At 38.9% G+C, this 23557-nt stretch overlaps 2 protein-coding genes across 3 annotated transcripts; both read right to left on the bottom strand.

The window, feature by feature from the left end:
• Window positions 1–219: 219 nt before the first annotated feature.
• On the bottom strand, window positions 220–14733 carry mipa (major intrinsic protein of lens fiber a). Of its 2 annotated transcripts, none has more exons than XM_047160444.2 (5): window positions 13294–14733; window positions 4306–4707; window positions 3751–3915; window positions 3514–3594; window positions 220–2532 (listed from the first exon to the last, which is right to left on the bottom strand). In XM_047160444.2, exons 1-5 carry the CDS (start codon window positions 13345–13347, stop codon window positions 2347–2349), a joined length of 888 nt encoding a protein of 295 aa, XP_047016400.1. In that variant the 5' UTR covers window positions 13348–14733; the 3' UTR covers window positions 220–2346. The 2 variants fall into 2 exon arrangements, with proteins under 2 accessions (XP_047016400.1, XP_053542533.1); XM_053686558.1 differs by having other exon boundaries at window positions 4306–4667.
• A 1276-nt stretch (window positions 14734–16009) lies between these two features.
• Window positions 16010–20262, bottom strand: ptges3a (prostaglandin E synthase 3a (cytosolic)). The gene is given in 8 exon segments (NM_001200603.1): window positions 16010–16100; window positions 16243–16270; window positions 17051–17107; window positions 17191–17280; window positions 17374–17472; window positions 17854–17923; window positions 18040–18153; window positions 20102–20262. Coding segments are annotated over 8 exon segments (480 nt in total). The 5' UTR covers window positions 20104–20262; the 3' UTR covers window positions 16010–16080.
• Between the last annotated feature and the right edge of the window lie 3295 nt (window positions 20263–23557).

Genomic DNA, 23557 nt, shown 5'->3' with positions numbered 1-23557 from the left:
GTTATAAAGGCTGTAAAGAATAAAAGTTCAAATGAAATACGCAGTAACTTTGTAATATAAATGTTCAGATATTTCCCTGTCTAGTTCAGGAAAAGACACAAGTATACCATTTTGTAACAAAATTACAGAATACTGTAGATGAAAATAAGATGGAAAAGGGACGTGGATGACACGGTCCTCACTCTGATATTATTAAATAAGAGACATTTCATGACATGAAATGATCATTCATGTATATTTGTCTAGTTTGAACACTTGGAATTACAAAATAAGGAAATCTTTACACTGTACATCTCGAGAACAAAATGATTTCTATTGATGTAAACATGGAAGAATCTGACTGGAACATTTAGGTTAGAGAGATAAAAGCAGCACATCAAACACTCAAACAGAGCATGCATTTGTCTGTGTATTCACTGCTCCTGAAACAGCAGGACACCTGCAGCAACGTGAAGACAAATGAAGAAATAAGCCAAGGATTTACGTTTAACATTAATAGAAGTGAAGCTGTGGAGAAACCTCGAGATCTCACCAGCATCACCTTCATGGGTAGGAAAAGCTGGCACTGATTATACAAAAGCGAACAGACATTAAAAATTGTTAAACATAAAAATTCCCTCCCCCCCAACAGTAAGAGGAAAAAAAAAAAGATATAAATCACTGCACCTTCATGCACTCAGTTTGCATTCAAAACAACATTTGCTGAACTTAAACTAGAGTCATGCATTTTCACCACAAGAACAAAAATAAGCTGAGGTCCATGACAAATCCGATGTTATCTAGTAAACTTCTACTCAACACACATGATGTAACCAAACTAGTTGTAAGAAACAATAAACCTACGCATGCCAAGTCTTATAGCAATGGATGTTTGAGAATCACTAGGAAATGCATGCCAAAAAAGAGCAAGCTGAATACAAGCCACAATCCAAAAACAGCGTCAGTTAACATGAGTTTGAAATAATACACAGATGGGACATTTCCTTTTCTGTGGTTGTGTTGATGAGGGAGAAAATGAGACTAGAAACTGACATTTTCTATCATTTAAAGATTGAGAATAATGAGTTTAAACCGCTAAAGCCTATTAAAAATTTTAATTATAAAACGGATCGTTTCAGCTCTCTAAATTCAGATTGACTGAGCCATGATCTACGCCTCAATAAAATCTGAAATCCTCGCACATGTGACCGCATTACAGTTAATATCTGAATAAGTTATGTCCATAGATGCCCTAATCTTTGTCTGTTCTGTTGCTTTTCACCAAAGCTTACTGTTAACAGACTACACTGCATGGAGGACTGCTTACAGTGAACATTATTAATAATGATTTCAAATTCATCAGATCACAAATTTGAATACGAATGATACCACAGCCACCACAGCTGGAAGCTAGAGTAGCACTGAGCAAATTAAGCATTAAAGCATTAAGCATTCATTTGCATTTGCATTAATATTTCCCTTGTCAATCAGAGTGGCACTAAGCAGTCGTAGGCATCTGTGAGCTCATGTAGGTTGAAGAGGGTAGATAGCACTTTCCTCTGAGTGTGTTATGCTGCCCTGTGCTGATTCAGTATTTGGCTTTACATGGATTTTATCATATTGTTTTTGTCACCATTTTATAAAAGCAATAAGCTACTCGAGGGCATGTGTTAGTGAACTTATCATGGGGAAGGTGGGTTTTAGGCACTCTGCTATGTGTCATGCCTAAGAAACCCCTTATCCATGACAAAATCACTGTAATGCATGCCCTCTCATGTCTTATTGCTTTATTAAGACACCATAATGTGCCGATGGATAAAGTGGAGGTGTCTATCACTTAGAAATATAAAACCTTATACAAACACAGTATAATGGGAATAAAAAGCCAAAATAAAAACTCAATAAAACACACACACACGCACACAACTGGAAGTATGTCTCAGTTGCCTTGAAATTACTTTCAATTGATATAATGTAGTAAAAGATAAAAACAAAACAAAAGCAAAAACTTGCTAAAACAATAGCGAACACTCAAGAACACTGTGAAAGCGGAAAAGCATGCAGAATGAAGTCCACTACTGTAGCGCACTCCTAGTCAACTACAATTCCGAGAGACGCTCCTGTCCTGAGCAGATTTAGCCACAGAGCGCCGCCCTACGTGCCAAAGTCTTCTACTAAGCCTCATTCTAGGTCATGCAGTCTGAAGGGGTGAGGTTAAAGTGATGTGGGAGATGTTTCAACATGCCCAGACTCCGGATGCAGAGTGAGGTTGAAAAAGGGATAAATGTGGGCACAGCGGGTCGTGAAGCGTGTAGGTAATTGGTGAGGTGATAAGGGTGAGAATGCCAACCTTTCCTGACTGTTTGTTTATAGAGCTTGTGTTTTGAGCTCAATGGGTTCGCCCCGTGTGTCCCGCTGGCCTTCAGCTTCGGCAGGTTGACTGCCTTTGAGCGCGGCGATTCTTTCAGAGAAGCCACGCATGCGTGGGAACAGCAGGAAGTCGTAGAGCAGAGCACCCAGAGCACCGCCAATAAAAGGGCCAACCCAATACACCTGTCAGAGATGTTTAAAAAAATAGATATTTAGGATTTGATCATCAACATTTCAGTTAAGGCTATCGAAATTCAGTTAAAGATGCTGTGTTTCAAGCCCTGTAATATTTCAAATGTATGTTAGAGCAGATGTGTATATACAATATATGTAATAGATTTTTGGCATTTTTGGCTTCTGTGTTGTTTTTTCTGGCCCAGAAATTCGCTCCACCACTGAATTAGAACAGACTTGCTCAGCTCTTAACCTTTGGGAACGGGAATGTGATCTTAAGTCCTGTTCAAATTTGGTATTAACGTTCGTCTGGAGTGATCTGATTACATGTGGACATCTGAAATATGTAGCCTGGCATTTTGAACGTGTCTCCAGCGACTGCTTTTGATCGGATTTCATACAGCATTTCTATGTGAGGAAGGGTGTTGTGCACATATATTAATGTCAGTCTTCCTCTACATTTGTTTTCAGGCAAGAATATCCTGCGAGTCCTATCTCATGACGCATTCGATTAGTTGGTCCTTGCTCTCTGTGGCACATCGGGGTGCTATTGCATTCACACTACAAATGTGGTATATGTGCTTATATGTCTCCCAAACTTCCTCCAAAGGTGCTTTGAGTGATCGGATCACAGTGCATCTCCGAGCCACATTGGATCGCGTTAGCACCTGTACTTAGCGCTGTCCATTTAAGACCCGATCGCCCAGGATGCATGTTAATACCAGGTATGAACGGGACCTTAGGGGGAAGAGGAAGCACAAAATTGCCAATGTTTTCATTGCAAGTGCAACTCACTTTGCAGGCACCAGGGACCTCAATAAATTATAAACTGCTCCTTTAAGGTTCTGTGCTAGTGACTTTGGTTGTAAGTTGTCACTGAGCAGATTTTGGGCTATTATACTCAGTTCTATGCTCAGATTCTCTTTACTTATATCCTTTTTTTACTTGTAAGTTGCTTTGGATAAAATCATCTGCCAAATCCATACTCACCCAGTGGTTGATAAAGTTCCTGACAAGCACAGCAGGAGCAAAGGACCTGGCAGGATTCATTCCAGCACCAGTATAGTACATCTAAAATGTTTCAACAGAAACTTTAGACTTCACACAACTTCACAAATATCTTTTTATGGTCAAAAAAGCCAGAGTTTGTTACTCTAATAATATGAGTCTCTAACAGGAAGAACAGAACGTTAATAGTAGGAGAGTCTCTCCAGGCTGCACTCTTACCCCAAGCAGATGTCCCATGAGCACGGAGAAGCCAATGGCTAGAGCAGCAGAGCCCAGACGGCCATTACGCCGATCATCGGTTACAGCAAAGACACACACCACCAGCTGCAGAGTCAGGAATACCTCCATTGTAGTGGCCATGCCCAGGCTAACGCCAGGCTGCAGCTAGTCACAGGAAGTCATACGGACAAAGCAGTCAGCATCAGCATTTCTGTTGTGGTAATTAACACTCTGAGTTTGCAACTGTATCATTGTGACCACATCCACAGCAATCGTGGCCAGATCGTCATTTTATATTACGTGTCACTTCACATTCATTCAGTTTACTGTACATGTAAATATAAATGCATGCTTCAGTTGATTAGCTTACTAAACATGCAGATATTGACTAGATTCAATCACACATTGGACAGTCTATTTCAGACGTAGCAATAGCTCAAAATGTCCTAAATAGACTTTGTATGCAATTTGTACCATCGTTTTTGTTTAGGAAAACCCAACTGTCCAATGTATGAACACACACCAAACTTTCTCCAAGATGTTCAGGTTACTTACTGTATTGAGAGCCAGGTTGCCCCTCATGTTGTTGGGTGTCACCCCATACAGTACAGCAGCACCAGCCAGCGCCCCCAAACACTGAGCACAGATGTAGAAGAAAGCACGGAACAGGGACATCTGGGAGCTGACCACATAGGCGAAGGTGACGGCTGGGTTGATATGGCCACCGCTGATGTGACCGATGGACTGGATGAACGTGGCAGCTGCCAGCCCAAAGCAGAAGGACACATGGAGCACATTGTAAGCACCGGTGGTCCAGCGCAAAGCAGCACCAAGCCCAAAGAAGACGAAGAACATTGTGCCGTAGAATTCGGCAAAAACAGCCCGCCAGAAAGACATAGACCGGAACTCCCACATGGCTGCAGTAGAGGCGAGTTCAAAACACTTGAGGGGTGTAAACTGAGAACGATATGTGTCTTTGAGTTAAAGAAGAAATATCACCTCTAAATTCACCTGCAGGAGCCTGATATATTTTGGTAGAAGTATACTAGAAACAACAGTTGGTAAAGTACAAATGCCTCTCTAACACCTCACTTTAGAGTGAAATCATCTATTTTTGTCATAAAGATTTATGTCTGGGACTGGCGGCTGTTGGTGTCTGCATCTGTGTGAATGCAGGGTAGTGTTAATAAAGATAGACAAACAAAGATAGAGCATGTCCTACAGACATTCAGCCCCGGTGTTGGGGCCAGTGGTGCAGGGGGTATTTATAATGCCCTTGGGCCAAAATGACGCCATCAACCCCCTGCAGGCCCATGGGAGGGGTGTGTGAACAATACGAGTCAAAACAGAAATACTTAACCCTTTTCCCACCCATGCCTTCGAACCTCTATTTCATTGTCAGGCGCAATTGTACCAATATACTTTCACATCACTTTTATAGTTGTGTACACTTTCTTACACTTCCACAATCGCTGTCCTCAGTTCAACCCTCCTAAGGTCAGGTAGTATGCTTGAAACAGAAACCTCGTTGTTCATCCTTTATACCATTTATAGAGGACCATGATTACTTTTAAGATTTTTTGACCATTGGTTAAACCATGCATGCACAAAAACAGTGGAAAATCTCTGTTGACTTTGTTATTATATTCAGAACGAGGCCTAGCCTGGAGAAGAGGCCCCAAATGATCCGGGACATTGTGAAGAGAAAACTAAAGAAGTAAAGGAAATGGTTTAGAGGTCACTTTCTCTAGACTGCATTGTAAACCCTCAGCCTTTAAAAGCTCTAGTGCCCTCATAGTGAGGATTAAGTGCTGCAAAATAGTGTGCAAACTGTCTTGTTAAGCAGGAGGACCCAGACATACTTAGCTGTATGTGTGGTTAAGGGAATTCTGAAATACTACTAATACTAATCGTGCATTTTAAATAGAACTTTCACAGAAATGTAACCTTTAAATATTCTTCATCCAGAACTTCATATTTTAGTAAATCTGTGCAAAACAATTAATAACCCACTTTCATATAAGCAATAATATACAAATTATAGAAGGCTTTACTTCTTTGATTTCTGAAGATGAATGAAGAAATGATTGAACCGAACTCAATTGTTGTATTTCTGATCAGTAAACTTATATCTAATGATAAATGTATTAAAATGTGTACTGTGAATGAAATGTTAAGAGATTTAAAAACCCTAAGGTGCCAATAAAGCTAAAACATTATTCTACAAATTTAAATAATAAGGCAAAGGATTTTTTTTTTTTAAACAGTTATTTGACAACCCCTGGTGTGAAGATCATTTGCCACACAGCCTGCTTGGTCAAGACTGCTAGTTTGTTTGGAACAGAATTGATTAGACAGAGTTTTACTTTGTGTGTGCTGACCGCTGCTATGCAATAAAGCTCTGGAAAATCCATGTTTGGAGCAGAACAGGAGGGGGAGGATGGGCTGGAGCTGAGCCTGTATCATCCAGAGCAGGACAACACTGAAAGAATACTGCTGCCCTCATCCATTTGCCTTTTAATCACAGGGCTAACAAAGTGCTGGCAGTTTCCTGCTCTGATTTGTGTTGCTCTTGTTAGAGAGCATATTTATCAGAGTAATAACTGCTATCATAGGGTAAAACCATCAGAACATTTAGCTTGACCTGCTTCAGAACAGTATGCTTGTACTGTATATTTGAAGGGTACACTATAATATACAGTATTAAATGAGCTTAAGCTGCTACACAAGAGATAACAAAGGAAGGTATGAATAGTTTTGGACAACTACAGTTTCCTTAGACTTTTCCAAGAATTTCAGACCAAAGACACTAATGATCTGGCTCACCTACAATATGCAATTTCTCTACACAAGTCCTTCAAAAATGATTAAAAGGGTGGTGGATCGGCGGTTAAGTTGTGCTCTAATGGTCGGGAAAGATCCCAAATCCCAAGACTATCAATTACCTATTATCCTCAACTATTCAGCCAAGACCTGGGACTAAAACCTGACTCATTTACAAGTCATTTGCTTCATAGGATCTGGAGAACAGATCCCTGGAACACTGGGTGCAAAGTGGGAGAAGTCTTTTTAACAATAGACAATGTCACAAAGCAGCTTTACTGATTTAGATCCATTTAGAGCAATCCAGATGTGACAATAGCAAGCGAAACTCCCTGAGGAAGTTCTGGTTCTTCTCAAGGAAACAGACTGGATAATGGAATTTTAAATCATTACTATATACAACTGTAGAAGAGAAAAGTCAAATAGTACTGAATGTGTTGAAAGGATGCTGGACATGGAAAAAGTATGAGTGGATTGGATCATTTTAAGTCATCCAGATCAGTAACACATAACAACTTACAAGTAGTACACACTCACCATCCACTTTATTAGGAACAACTGTACACCTCCACATTCATGCATATATCTAATCAGCCAATCATGTGGCAGCAGAGCAATGCAAAAAATCATGCAGATACAGGTTAAGAGCTTCAGTTAATGTTCACATCAAACATCAGAATGGGGGGAAAAGTTTGATCTCTGTGACTTTGATCGTGGCATGTTTGTTGATGTCAGATGGGTTGGTTTGAGTATTTGAGAACCCGTCGATCTACTGGGAATTTAGTACACAACGGTCTCTTGATATACAACAGTCTGCTGTGAAATACAACATCGTCGGTGAGCACATGGTGGTCGGGACCTTACCTTTGCTGGGCACAGCCCAAACGAGCTGTTACTACAGGCCATAATGTCCCTGTACAACTGGAGCAAGATCCTGGTCCATATTACTAATGTCAGGTCAGACTTGTTCCAGCGCATTGGGCTCTGCCAGGGTTGCCCTTTGTCACCAATTCTGTTCAAGACTTTCATGGCCAGAATTTCTTAGTGCAACCAAGGGGCAGAGGGGGTCTGGTTTGGTGACCTCAGGATAATATCTTTGCTATTTGCAGATGATGTGGTCCTGTTTGCTTCATTGAGCAGTGACCTCCAGCATGCTCTGGAGCAGTTTGTAGCTGAGTGTCAGTTTGTAGTCGCTGCTCCTCTGCATCGAAAGGAACCACTTGAGGTGGTTCAGGCATCTGGTTAGGATGCCTTCTGGACGCCTACCTGGGGAGGTGTTTCGGGCATGTCCATCGGGAAGAAGAACCCAGAGCAGACCAAGGACTAGATGGAGAGATTATATCTCGTCTGCATTGGGAGCGCGCTGGTATCCCCATGGAGGAACTGGAGGAGGTGGCTAGGGAGAGGGAGGTCGGGGCATCTCTGCTTAGACTGTTTCCCCGCAACCCTGACCCAGATAAGCAAAAGAAAATGGATGGATGGATGGATGGTTCGAACTACCAGGATGGATATAGTAACTCAAATACCCATTTTTTTACAACCTTAGAGAGCAGAAAAGCATCTCAGCATGAACAAAACATTGAACCTTAAGGTGGATGGGTTACAACAGCAGAAAACCACATTGGCTTCCATTCCTGTCAGCCAAGTACAGGAATCTGAAGCTATCATGGTAAGCAGATGTACAGTGTTATAGTGTTATAGCAACTTAGCAACTAGAAGTTACTGGAACCTCACACACAGTTTATCTGGTGTACAAATGTGTACAGAGCAATTCCATTAGAATGCTCCCCCACTGACATTTGCTAGAGATGACAAAGTACAATCCAGTGATTAAAACAATTGATTACGTAAACTGTGCAGCCAGTCACAGATGTGCAGGAGTGTGAAGGACTGGTTCATACAACATGAAAAACTGCATCAATAGCAGATGTCTAGAGCTTAGAAGAGAATATACTGTTATTGTCAAAGAAGAGATTTTAAGAGAGTTTAGTAAAACAACTAGCATGAATTCTCAATTAATCATCATTTGTCTACACATTCACGTCAGGCCTTCATTCTGGACTGAACAGAGGTCGTAAAAATACCGAAAATCTTTACTCAAGTATAAGTGCAATTACTCATGTAAATAAATCCTCTGGTAAAAGTACAGCTACAAATTATTCACTCAAGTTAAAGTAGCAAAGTATAAACGTCTACATTTCCTTAAGTACAGGAAAAATTGACAAAAGAAAAAGAGGTGTGCCTCAAATCACAGACTGATTTTAGTTACTGAAGGTAACTAGTAACCAATATTAGCTAAGGCTATCAATGTAACAACGGCTTTATTCATCATCTCTGAAATGTTAGCTAGTATGGTAATATATCCATCCATCCATTTGCGCTACCGCTTATCCTACACAGGGTCACGGGGAGCCTGGAGCCTATCCCAGGGAGCTTGGAGTGCAAGGCAGGGGACTCCCTGGATGGGGTGCCAACCCATCACAGGGCACAATCATACTCACATTCACATACTACGGGCAATTTAGAGATGCCAATCAGCTTACAATGCATGTCTTTGGACTAGGGGAGGAAACCCCTGAAACACGGGGAGAACATGCAAACTCTGAGCACGCAGGGTGGAGGCGGGAATCAAACCCCCTAAAGTGTACAAGCAGCATATGGATTACAGTAATGGTACTGGGCCTCATTCTCAGTCATTTCTGCTAAAGTGTAGATTTGTTAGGAATTGAAGCTGTCTGATACTAAAAAGTCACAATATGACTTTACACATATATGATTATAAAGAAATGTAGTGTTTGTAAATGAAGTGATGTAGAAAGTATAAATGATGTAATTAATTCAAAAGTATAGTGCAAAAGAAAAACATATTTAAAAAAAAAAAAAATGCAAGAAGGTAATTGTACTGTTAGTTTCCACCACTGGGACTGAGACAGTACTGAGTTGGGAGTCTTGCACATGAAAACAGGCATTTTGTAAGACAAAGTTGTGATGGTTTTGCAGAGGCAACCAGTTTGTGCATTTCTATTGTGTTGTGGATTTACATTGCTCATGTGTTGGTAAGCCACCTTTTGTGGACAGAGCATCCAGAGCATGGGGCAGGCTCGTAAAAACCTGCTTGCGTGGGGACTTTGTTATTAACTCTTCCACAGAATGCTGACACTAACCAAGCATGTTATGCTCCTGGCATGACATCAAACCCCCAAACTCCACATTACCATTTGGAAATCTTTGGCTAACTACCAACTCTACAATCACAATGCTAAGCACGAGACTTCACTTATAACGGGTAAAATGTGAAATTGTTGCACTGTGCAAGTGCAAAAAAAAACCCAGGTTTTATATTTCACAATTATGATTTTTGTGAAATATTTTGCTGGACCTTAGGGTTAAGTCAACAATTAAACTCATAAAACTTCCAGAACTTGGTGGCCATTCCAGATGTCTTCAAAGGAAATGAGTAATGAATGATGGAACATGCTGACCACATCATCTGGTGCACAAATCGCTATGCAGAAATGTCCAGAGTGAACTCATCTAAATCTAGCTCCACCAGGTTTACATTACAGACAATTTAAAATAGAAATGCCTGCACAAAAATGTTGACAAATGCAGCTGAAAACTTTATACCTTATGTCACTGTTACTACTGGGTCACCTTTGGCCTACAATATGGCTATTGCCATAACAGACCCTTCCATGCACAACTCCAACTTTTGCCTGGATATCTTTGCTATCTGATTGCATGAGCATAGCTAAGGGGTGACCAAAGCCTCCCTAAAGTGAACCATTATGACATTTAGATCAATGTCACATGATATTGATCTAAATATTGCCACTCACAGACAGGCAATATTGGATCATTTTTCTCAATAAATAAATGACCAAGTGTAATATGTTTGTCTCATTTGTTTAATTAGGTTCTCGTCTACTTTTAGGACTTGTCTGAAAATATGATGAGGTTTTAGGTCATATTTATGCAGAAAATTCTAAAGGGTTCACAAACTTTCAAGCACCAACGTAGGTGAGCCACAATATGTCATTTTCTATGGATGCCGATTAGTACTTGGCCGTGTCCTAGACTGATAAACCAGTGAAGTGATTGTGTCTATCACGGCAACCCCATTATAAAATGTTTGGCCACGCCCCTGTCTAAGTGCAGTCTATAGTTTCACTGTGTTTACATAATACTATGCTTAAGCTGAATAGCTGAATAATAAGCCAAATAATAAGATGAATAGTGGGGGTTAATGGGTTAAACTTTTCCATGTTTCTGCCTTCATCACAGAAGGGTTCTATCTAGTGGGTAGATCATACAGGAAATATCTCTCATCTCCAACTGATGGGTTAGAAACTCGGAGCATTCTGTGAGAAAATAACGTTTCGACTCCCTCTGGTGGCTGTTCTGTTCTGTCAGCGCCAAGAAAAGGCCTTCCCTGCTGAAAAAACAATTGAGACCATCACAGAATTTCGAATGGTTTTCACTACAAATACCATTACAAAGCCTCGGCTAACCATTAAAACTACCATTATTGGATCTTAATGGTATCCACTAGAGATAACATGCCACCAACAGAAGGCAACAAATTACCAGTAGATACCCACGGGGACCATTACAATTTCCGTTAAATCCAATACAATTCCCATTACAACCATTACAAATTCTGTGAGGGTGTCTATAAAAAAGATTTCCGTAGGGGTCTTGCTACTGTTTCTACAGTTTACGGCAATACCCTCAGAACAGCTTGAAAAAGACAATATTTGAACCAACAACATAATGGGCTTCACAGACCTTTTCTTCATTATCACAAGCAACACAATGCAAGTTAAAAACGTTCAAAAGTTTCAAAATGTGATATAAATATTCTCTAATATTCTCTAACTTGTCAGCTTTTGGATTTCCTTAGTTTCTCCTCTGAATTATGTGTCACATAACGCTCAGTTAAAACACTGCCAATGTGAATGAAATCCAAAGAGCTCAAGGTCATTTTGATGGATTCACAAAGAGGAAATATTCATGCCTCATGTTTCCACTAAATTGGCTCATCGTGTGTATTCAGGCATGCAGTAAGGTGATTGCTTCTGTTCCGCCACATTATAATGCCTTGCTTTTTCATCTTAAGTGGAATTTGTGCATGGTGAAACTATGTTTGAGTGAGTAATTGTTGTTCTTGAGAAAAGCTTCATCATGTAGTTTAATGCATGACTCAAGTGAAAAATCAAGTTTACACAACTTTCGATTGAACCCAAATGGTGTCTTATCCAACATATAAGACCATGCCTAAGAGTCCTAGGCTAGGACATCACATGACTTTCCGTAATCTATGCAGGGACAAACATTCACTGTATCACTGAACATGCGAATTTAGTGTTATAATGCAATCAAAGTGCTCAAAATATCTACATCTGTAGTTTTAAACCTGATTTGTGCCTTAACCAGAAGGTGTGTTTTGTTTTTTAATTAAATACGAACCATACCACAGAAACACTGAACACAGAAAAACTAACACTGTCAGCATGGAGTGTGAATTCTGGCTCTGACAGTTTCTCAACCTCAGCTACATCAAGTTCTTAATTGCTCACAAATAGTGACGGGTGTGGGACTATAGTTATTATTTTTGTTTATAAATGCCTGTCGTACTTTCTAATGAATTTTGTTCATTATATCAAATATAAAGAAACTAGCCTAATTTAAACCATTGCAACTTGACCAGGTGTTTTCTAAGGGTGCTATAAATGCATCCTTATGTTCTTTTTTTTTTTTTTTTTGGTCCTTTGAGCATTTCTGTCCACTCTCTTGCACCTGCATGAAAGTGAAAGTCGTTACATTTTTGTAGTGTCAAGCAGTATCCCCATCTCAATGCATTCCTCTCGTCTAAAAAAGAAGCCATGCAAAAAAAAGAAGAAAAAGACTACCTCTTACTCTGCCACTATCTGTATTCGCATTCATTTAGTTATGAAAGTATTCATATTTGATTACCTTCAAAATTAAAAATGAAGTAAAAATCTAAACTTGAGACCTGAGTCAGCTCAGTGATTCATTCATACTGAGAAAGTTAGCAAGACACCGCATGTTGGACTTGCATGTCTGGCTTTTTGGTGAGGCATTTCATTCTAGGCATGTGTATACTGGTAAACCCTACATATGCAGCCTTTCTGTTAACAGTGAGGGTAATAGTTTAAATTAAACACTGTTACCATAACCTAATCAGTGTCCTATATAATCACATGCTGATAAAATGTGCACCATGTTTCAGCATTTCAGAGCCACTTTTGGCCTTTTGAACAAGGCCTTTCCGCATCAACTGCTTAGTTATACATTTAAATTGGATTCTGTGTCATCAATTTGCTGGAATTTAGCTTAAAGCTAGATAGTCACAAGAGGTGGAGCTTTTTGAGTTGGATGTTGGTGGACCACCATATTTGTTTTGTCTCCCATTTACAGAGCACACGGTACACAAACTGGAGTTTTCCTTTCAATATCTGCCAAGAAGAAAAAGTCCATTTGTGATGTGATTCTGTTGCTAATTTGTAGGTGGGTGCTGTATTTTCATTATTCGTGTGAGAAGTTTGCAGTTGTGAGCCACTGATGTCACAGGGCCGTTGCTAGCAGTTACAATGGGGAAGAAGAAAACAAATTTTAACACTATCAAAGATAAGTAACATTCAAGTTTCACTGTTAATGTTTAAAAATTCAAGGGCAGGAGTTTCTTTTCTTACTTACCATTTTCCAGTGACACCCAAGATCACATGTTGGTGTTGACTGCAAGATTAGCATGAAAGTTGAACCTTTGGAACCTGTGTTTTGGCGGAGGGTACAGATGAGGTGACGCAGCTGGACAGACTAATGCGCTGCTGCATTGCTGCGGGAAACAATCTGACCTCCGTCTAAGAAAAAAACAAAACACCACCCCCCAACTCGAAATTCCTACTTGGAAATTCAATTGGAGTTCAGCAAGTGATGTCAAATCAACATGGCTGCTCACAGCATCAACAACATAGTAAACAACATAGTATTTTTTTTTTTTTTTTTTTAAGTTATAGCTTATATACAAGTTTTGTGCTTCAGAATAATCAACATACAGACATGTTTGCTTGTTAAATGTAGAACATTGACTACACAGTTGTATTGAAGTAAATCTACATCACTCCTCAAAGCAATCAGTTACCTGACTAGCTTGTTGCTAACAAAAGGTGAACGCCGAGGTTCCATGTTTGATTTGTTTCAGTATTTAAAAATAAACAAGCTTTTTGTTAACAGAATTCTGACCTGGAGCAAAAGAAAAGTTAAAAGATGGGGTAGAAGAAAGGATTTTTTTTCCCGACAATAATAATAATAATAATAATAAAAAACAACTTTATGCACATTTCATGTACATTGCATTATATTATATTATGGATGCCTCAGTATTTATTAACCAAGAAAAATAAGCCAAATACATGCTTTAAGCATGAGTTTTAACAATTCCTTGACAACGAATAATTTTCCAAGTTTAAATATCGAGATGGTAAGGAACTTGAGACACAACTTTTTTATACTTCACGTAGATCATAAACCATTGAAATCGTTTAAGAAATGTAAACGTTATTGTGGTTTTTATCCAGAAAATCCACAGCATCCCCCGAAGAAACATCCCCCGTTAACTTCTGTTTTGTTAATAGAGCAGTCTTGCCCGGATCAATATGGCAGACACAGTGGCATATCGCAGCAATGGGCCAAAGTGGCATCTATATACAAGTCTATGTTCTGGGCTACTTGCACAAATACTTCTGCTTCAGGCTCATCCTCTATAACGACAATGATGCTATTGATACCTGGTGTCTACAGGATTTTCTGAAACCGAATAACGTTCATCATATACGTAATAACGCCTCTTTTAGTAAGCTGGAGAAAGGTGTTAGACTACATGCTTAGTCATACATAAACTACTTTGAAGGTAAGAAAACAACAATTAATAAAAACAAAAACACAGGCTAACATTAGCCCAACATTGGCTAACTTTATTGTAAGACTCCTTTATTGAAAAAAAAGAAAAAATTAGACGTTGCTGTCTTACTGAATGTAAACACAGTGCTACTGGAAACGTAAGTTTCGTGTTATTTCAAAACGGGAATACGTCATAGCCCTGAGTGCAAGCAGCCCATTCCCAATGTCATCACTATCAGCAGGTAGGCAGACAGCATTATGGGTAACATAGGAAACCCTTAAAGTAGAAAAAGAAAAAAGACCAACATGCCTGACTCATAATTTCATTACAAAGTTAATCTTTGCCAACACTAAAGTCACATGTTCATTATAAAGATTAACATGCAAGTCGTTGAGGGTGGATTTTTCCTTTAATTGACAGCTGCCAGAATGTGAGAATTATCCTCACCTTTAAGCTGCACTGGATAAAAGTGCCAATAAATGTGAACAATAAAATTTGACTTACATGGGTTACTCAACACGTGTGAAACAATTGTTTAGAGACAGTTTATTAAAAATATGTAGACAAAACCCCACTGTGTTTAACAAACTTAAGTTCCTCAACCTGTGGTGGCAGGTTAGCACAACAAACATTTTTAGTCACACTTGCATTGATATTAGGAGTGCAATCACAATTTGGTCAGCTATTGATAAGTTACCCTTTTGTTCTATACAGCGGTGAAGCTTACATTAGATCACTTCACATAAATGGAAGATATCAGTGCTCAAATGCCTGCTACACGTTCAAGTGTGACAAAGGATTACTAACTTGAAATTATTTGGGAAAGCCATGTGTACAGACAGGACTATGCACTTTGAACATATTTCATTTACACATCAACCTATTTCATGGAAAAAAAAATAAAAATATCGAGTGCCAACAAAACATGTCTCCCAGTAAAACGCAACAGGCAACTTCCATTTTGAATGTAGCTGTATTTAAATCCAGTAAATGTTTTGGCTAGTATTTGCAGTTGGAAAAAAAGCAGATGTCTAAGAAGAATGCTTCACTCCCACACAAACTGAGACTTGAATTAACATAAAAATTGAAATAGGATTTCTGTCAACCAGGAATTGGGTAATGGGGTCTAATGTGTATGGGGAAACTGTAATTTTCCAATCACTGGGAATTACAATGTGCATATGCAATATAATGGTTCCTCACTGACACTGGGGAAAGGCAATCTCTCTCTCTCTCTCTCTCTCGCTGTGTGTGTGTGCACCATCCTTTCCCACAGTCACTGTTAAGTAAATGGACGATAACTAGAATCCACAAAACATCATGGAGAACTTTAATTGTCCATGCAGAATAAAAAGGTAAAGAAAGCAGTGTTGATGACTTGAAGACAGCCATTAACACAATGGTATGTATACTCTGGTGGGACACTCAGAGCCTGGAAAACAGCTTCAATTTAGGTATTTTGTTGTGTTGATCTGTGTTTTTTAATTAAATGTTCACCCCCCACAACTACCCTTTTTTTTTTTTTGTCAAATATCAGTTAAACAAAGATCCTTGTTTTCTGCCACAGCATGTCCTTTGCAGCTTCACTCAAGATCTGGCATCTCTGTAAATAATTTAGGGACATTATGGTTAATCATATCATATTACACACACCAACACAGACATTATCCACAGAGTGTGACAGACTTATGCACATGTTTTTATGGTATTAGATTATTGCTGATGTGGGGAAAAACACCACTTACTTTCGTCGTCGCTATCTGCAGATTCTTCCTGCAATTTCAAACAAAGTCATATTTATCAAAGATGTATTTGAATTCTCGTTTGGTTTTTGGGCTGCTCGTAAAAATGAGAACAGAAGTACCGCATAAAAGTAGCTAATGGAAATTTTTGTAGCGAGTTTACAACAAAAACAAATTAATAAAGCCTATTCAAAGTGTATTAGATTAAACAGATACATAAAAATTCAACCAAAAATATTGTTAACCAAGACTTCTTTATTCATTCTTTATTGTTCGTTTCTTTTGTATTATTTTTGTTATTACGACTAAACATTTTCTACCACTAAATAATATTTTATTCACTTCATTATTTCTGACACTGCCATTTATACAATTTAGACAAATAAATAAGGAAATAAATGAATTAAAAACCACAATGCAATTAAACTGCTATGAGAATGGTTAACACAAACCCCACTTCATTACACTTCTAAAACAAGATTACCATGAGCACTGTATTATTCCATTCATTAATCATATTTCCCGGCACTACTCGAGCTGTATTGCAAATGCATGTTTATGATGACTTGTGCAATGAAAACAACTTTATCTTGATTACCATCCTTTTAGTCTTCCCAAAGTATAAATAAAAAAAACCCCAATAATAATTAATGCAAGTCCAATTTATTACTTTTTTAAGAAATCAACATTTGACTTCCTGTCCAGCGTGAACTGAATTTTTGGACAGGATTGATATTTTTATTTTAGTGCATCAGTGTTAATATGACTACACAGTGAAGTGTTCGGTCACGTGATGAGAAAGTGGTCTTACATCATCTGCACCATCCATTTCAGGCAGATCATCTTCCCCTCCCATGTTGTTCATCATCTGCAGAAACAAACAGTAAAACATTCAGTGCCATTTTATTTCAGTAAAACATTTCTTAGCATTGAAATAGCAGTTACACTTACCTCTGAGAATCGGTCATAGCTGGACAACTCTTCATCTGAATCATCTTCCCAGTCTTTCCAGTTATTGAAGTCAACGCTGAGCCAATTGAACTACATTATTAAAAAAAAGGGATTCAGCATCTCTTGACCACCAAATCGTTTTCATGCTTGATTTGTTCAAGCAATAAAGAAACAAAATCCCACCTTTGCTTTGTCTTTTGTTAACCTTGGCCACGACTTGCCAGGTTCTGCTTTTCGTAGACAGCAGTACACAGACCTGTCTGTACGTTTGTGTTTTGAATCCTGCAAAAAACACACAAAGAACTCATTTCTTATACCATACCTGCAAAAAACCCCAAAAGAAAACCTCACAGAATTTGTAATGGATTTAACGGGAATTGTATTGGTTTTAATGGAAACTGTAATGGTCCCTGAGAGTCTCCTGGTAATTTGTTACCTTCTATTTGTGGCATGTTATGTCTAGTGGATAACATTAAGGATCAATAATGGTAATGGTTTTAATGGTTTGTAATGGTGTTTGTAGTGAAGACCATTAGAAATTCTGTGATGGTTTCTATTGTTTTCTTCAGCAGGGATATAGCAGAGCTGTGCCAGTGTTTTAAGTGTTAGTCACCAGCTCCAGCCCTCCGCCCAAAAAAACCCAAAAACGGCTAATATACTTACATTTGGGTCGATGGCCTCAAATAGTTCTACTTCATTATGATATTTGATGCTATCGACTCCCCCTACACAACTGAACGGGAAAAATGACAAATATATAAAAGTTAGAATGAGGTAGGACACTGGCATCTACACAAGCAAACAGACAAGCAGTCCATTTCAATTACATGTTGGCATTTCACAACATACCTGAAGTTAAGCTTTGATTTGTTGAATTTCACCTCAACATCTTTGCTGTCTTCTACACAGAATTCAATAAAGACAGAGTCCCGTCTGTCGTACCACTTAGCAGTTGATGGCTGCCTGTTGAATAAAGAAATAAGTATTTAGACCATATCCATGAAACAGAACATAAAAAGGTAATACAACATGCAAAGTGTACCTTGGGACTAAACTGCACATGCAGATAGATCGATCTAGATCTAAACTAAGGATGCAACAATCAAACGTAACATTTTTCAAGCCACACCACCACATGTATGCCGTGGATAATTAAGGATATCCACATATTAAAACTTACAAACAAAAACTGGATGTGGTACACAATTTTTTTCAATACTATTATATAGGGTAATCATTCAGTCAGTGCTCTTCAAGCAAGCTTGGGTAATTGTGATTTCCAGGTGCCGTTGGCAAAGATTAGTTTACTCTCAGCTTACCACCACTGCTGCTTTTCTGCCCAATGAACAAAAGCTTTACTAGTACTTTTTCCCCTGTGCTATATAATCCTCAGCCAAATTTTTGTTGTTGTTTTGGTTAATTCAATAATGTGTCATGAAACCAAACGAACCAACAGCACAAATTTGCTCTGATTCAGTCACCAGCGTGAAAGTACCACTTGAGATCCAAGTATCAGAGCCACAGTGGCCACATTCTAGGCACTGGGCCAGTCAACATCACATTCACTTTAATACATCAGGGGATCTATTTGGAAAATACCAAATTTTAACTGATACAGATCCAGAATTTCCAGCTAGCACCGACAATCAGATTTAAATATGCCTAAATGTACCGTTTATTAGTTTCCATGGACTGGCACAGAGGTCCAAGAGTAATGCTTAATGCTTTCCCTGCTCGAACACACCCACTTTACCTGAACAATGGCTGATTAGTTTAATTAAGTGTGTCAAAGCAAAGCAAACACTCAAATGTACAGGACACAGTGTACTCCTGTGTCCTGAGGAACCTGTGACCTAGGATAACCTGGAGACAAGACTTCATCCAGTCCTGGTGCGAGTTTCATCCTGTTAACATCAGGATCTCCCCCAGACAGAGCTTGTACTTAGATGTCGCGTGACCCTGATGGCCAGGGGATAGCGGACGTTACTGTGGCAACCCTAGCCACATTCAGGCACCTGTCTACAGCACTGCTAGCATAGTAGCTAGCAACCAAACACCGCCATGTGCAGATAAAAAAACGCCTCACAAATAAAGTCCTGTTAACCTAGATACACGAATTATCATCCTCCTTCGCCGATAACGTCGTTTCTGACGCGCACGTTACCTCAAGGTCGCCCGTTTAAATAAATGGAGCTCGCATTAAGCCGATTTGAGATGAGCTAGCGTCATCTAGCGCTGCTCCGATACTGCAACATCACGCTTTCACGACAAAACTGCCTAGCTAACAATAGAGCTAACGCACAGCAAACGATCAATAAAAACCGCCATGATCAGCAGGAGTCTGTGGAAAGCTATATAAAAGTATAGACAGACACATGCAGCAGGTTTGGAAAGCCATGCAGAAAGAGGATTATTAAGAGGGGAAAAACAAAGCCTGGTAAATCTAATTCAGTATCGTGCAGTGGGCGTTAGCTAGCATATTTTCTCGTATTTTCCATGTGGCTCAGAGACCACCAATGCAGTACGAAGAGGAGCTACTATTTTAAAATAAAATAGCAAATGCCACATGAGTTAGTACAGTTTGCTAGCTAGCTAGCTAGCTCAGGCGCTAAGTAGAGGCCACAAATTTCTAAAAATGTTTAGCCATCTGAATTAGCTAGCATGCATTAGCAAGCGAGCATTACTTGAAGCAAAATGCTCTCCCTGGCCTTACAATCCCGCTTTAAATATATTTTGTCCCTTCAAGTATTGTCGTGATGTTTCATATACACTTGCATGTAAATGAATGTTGGTGTTCTGTTCTACCATTTTGAACCGAAAGCTCGGGTGACATTCTTTGCTAGCTGGCTAATTATGCGCGAGCTACCTAGCTAACAAGTTAGCACATCTCGTTCGCTAGGAGAAAACTTACATGTCGGGATCAGCTTTCAGCAAAATTACACTTTTTTTTATATATGTATATATATATGTTTAAAAAAACAACAGCCTTGGGGCCAGATCTGATACACACAAAAAATAAACGGCTAGCAACAGTAATCGGACGCTAGTGCAAATCTCCTGCTGACTCCTCGCGTGTCTCTCCGCCGTAGCTCTGTGCGCGCGCGCTATGACGCAGCTCGCACTTTCTCGCGTCTTCTACGGCGCGTTCAGGAGGCGTGCGCGCGCACACGGAGCTTGCTACGTCGCCATAGTAACACTACCGCTGCTCTTCCATAGTGATGGAAGAGTTGTGAGGTCTCAGATCAGCTTGCAGCGTGTCCCAGCAGGTTAATACGACCGATAACGACAATAGTATCACACAATAACAAGTGATACCGATACCAAAACAATACTATGGTCAAATAAATACATATATAAAAGTTTTTATTTGTCTGTCATCTAACATTACACTGTTTTATTTTTATTGTTTTGGAACATGGGCAGTATGGTGGCACAACAGGTAGAGTTGCTGCCTCACAGCTCCGGGGTCCTCAGCTTGAACCTGCACTTGCTATACTGGCTTATACCTGTACCTATGCTAGGTTAGCACGTTCGCTTCACACCACCAGGGTTGGGGGTTCAATTCCCGCTGCTGTTCTGTGTGTGTGGAGTTTGCATGTTCTCCCTGTGCTGCAGGGTTTCCTCCAGGTACTCCACTTTCCTCCCCCAGTCCAAAGACATGCATGGTAAGTTGGTGGCATGTCCAAAGTGTCTGTAGTGTATGAATGGGTGTGTGAATGTGTATGTGAATGTGCCCTGTGATGGATTGGCCCTGATGGATTGACTTGTGCTCCCTGGAATAGGCTCCAGGTTCCCTGTGACCCTGTAATATAAGCGGTATAGAATAGGATGGATGGATGGTCTCCCTGTGTCTGTGTGGGTTTCATCTGGGTTCATTGGCTTCCTCCCAGCTGGTAGGTATATTGGCTACACTAATGCTGCTTTCATGGTGCCTTGTAAGTCACTATGTTTACATGCACGTCAAATTCCGTTTAAGGTCTATATTCATTGTTGCTAAGTTGTTGTTATGGTTGTTAAGTATGATGGAGTTGCCATTCCTAAATACCTAGCCTACCACTGAGCGTCTGTTAGCACCCACAATTCCTTGCAGACTGAGCATGCACATATATCTCCTTTCAGTAGATTTTCTGAATAAGGTGTTTACATGCAACAAATTTCCAATTAAAACAGGTGTATTCCAGGGGTGGGAATCAGAAATTCTTAATCTGGTAATCTGCAAACTGTAACAATGTTATTTCCCACCTTGGGATGTTCGACTTGGGCAGCGGGGGGCTATGTATGATTTTATATATATATATATATATATATATATATATATACACACACACAGCTGTACAGTGTATGTAGGAATGCACATAGTACAGTGTGCAACATTGTGATAACAAATCTGACCCAAATCAATTTAATCAGAGGAATCATTATTTAAAAATAAATCTGAATGAATGATATTTTTAAAAAGTGATGTACTTTAGTTGTTATACATTCAGTGCTAGCTGAGCCACAAAATGCAAGCTAAAGAAAGCCTGTTAGAGACTGAAGCTGATATCTTCATTTCCTGGAGCACCATGTGTATCATATTTGATACATGATTTTCTGAGACCACTACGTTGTCAACATGATCAATACTTTCCTCAAAAACCTGTTGTGTGCAAGCTGACACGTCTTCTCTCTAGTGGACCGACCGGCCATTGCAGGCAGTAGTAGGCCTTTAAAGGCCATATAAAAATGTCTGCTGTCATGTAACGACTCATAAGTTTTTGGCAAGGAAATCTTTGCTAATTTCAAAAAAGTTACGGCCAGAATAACATTTAAATTGTTAGTAATATTTCAATATGTATATTTACTGTATTGAAGCAACTTATAATTACTTAACATTTTGTATCTTATTTTATAGTAAAATCGTGTTGAAAGCGTGTGTATCAAATATGATACAGCAGGTATATATGGTAATAAATCCCTCAATTTGTACTGCATTGTCATTGTATTGCATTTCATGATGCAATCAGTCTGATGCATACCACAGTGCCAAATACACAGTTTTGTGTATTAGTCATTAGTTTTTTGTGTGTGTATTTTCGATGGCAAAGAAGTACAGTATTCAAAAAAAAATACAATGCCAGTTCCAAAAATGTAGGGACACTGTAAAACGTAAATAAAAACAGAATGCAGTTATTTGCAAATCTCATAAAACCATATGTTATTCACAATAGAACATAGAACACATATCCAATGTTTTAACTGAGTAAATGTACCATTTTAAGAAAAAAATAAGGTAATTTTGAATTTGATGGCCGCAACACGTCTAAAAAAAAGTTGGGATGAGGACAATAAAAAGCTGGAAAAGTAAGTGTTACTAAAAAGAAACAGCTGGAGGTTAATCGGCAACAGGTCAGTAACATGATTGGGTATAAAAAAAAAAAATAAAAAAAAAAAAAGACTATCTTAGAGAGACAGAACCTCAAAAAGCAGAGTCTCTTTTTCTTAGCACCAAGCTGCTTAAACTACATATCAAGCATTTATGTATTTCTCATTTGTACATTAATGGCTGTTATGTTAAATAAAATGTATTAACTAAAGCAAATCAAGTATATTTTATCTGTGCACACCTTTGTTAACTCGTCTTTCCTCGGATTTAGTGCTGCAATAGCGCTCCTGCGCGCAATTCTCAAAATGCCCACAAGATGACGCCATTTATCGGGTTTCCGATATTAGAAAATGGAAAAATTCTTAAATATCGGGGAAAATGTCGGTGAAACCGATAATCAGCCGATCACTAATTAGTGCCTATGGAATGGGCAACTTGCACCATCAACGTTGAAAGGTATATACACGTTTTAGAGCAGCATATGCTTCCATCCAGATTCCATCGCATCTTTACTTCTAAGAGACTCTGTCTCTCCAACATACTCTTTTTACACCCAATCATGTTACTGACTTGTTGCCAATTAACCTAATTAGTTGCAAAATGTTCCTCCAGCTGTTTCTTTTTAGTAACACTTACTTTTCCAGCCTTTTGTTGCCCTCGTCCCAACTTTTTTGAGACGTGCTACGGCAATCAGATAAAAAATTACCTAATTTTTCCTTAAAATGGTACATTTACTCAGTTTAAACATTTGATATGTTCTCTATGTTCTATTTTGAATAACAGCTGGGTTTGTGAAATTTTCAAATAATTACGTTCTGTTTTTATTTACATTTTATACAATGTCCCAATTTTTTTTTTTTTTTTTTTTTTTTGAATTAGAGTTGTAAAAAGGTTCCTGGGTTGTTGTTGTTTTAAAGAACTAAACCAACTGAAATGTTTCAAATGCAATGAACAATATCTGTTTGTGTTTCTAAAATAAACATTGCTGTGATCAATACATTG

The sequence above is a fragment of the Ictalurus punctatus genome, chromosome 15 (genome assembly GCF_001660625.3).
Source record: "Ictalurus punctatus breed USDA103 chromosome 15, Coco_2.0, whole genome shotgun sequence".
NCBI classification, from domain to species: domain Eukaryota; kingdom Metazoa; phylum Chordata; class Actinopteri; order Siluriformes; family Ictaluridae; genus Ictalurus; species Ictalurus punctatus.
The sequence above is the reverse complement of the archived record's forward strand: the minus strand, read 5'-3'. Positions and strand labels throughout refer to the sequence as shown.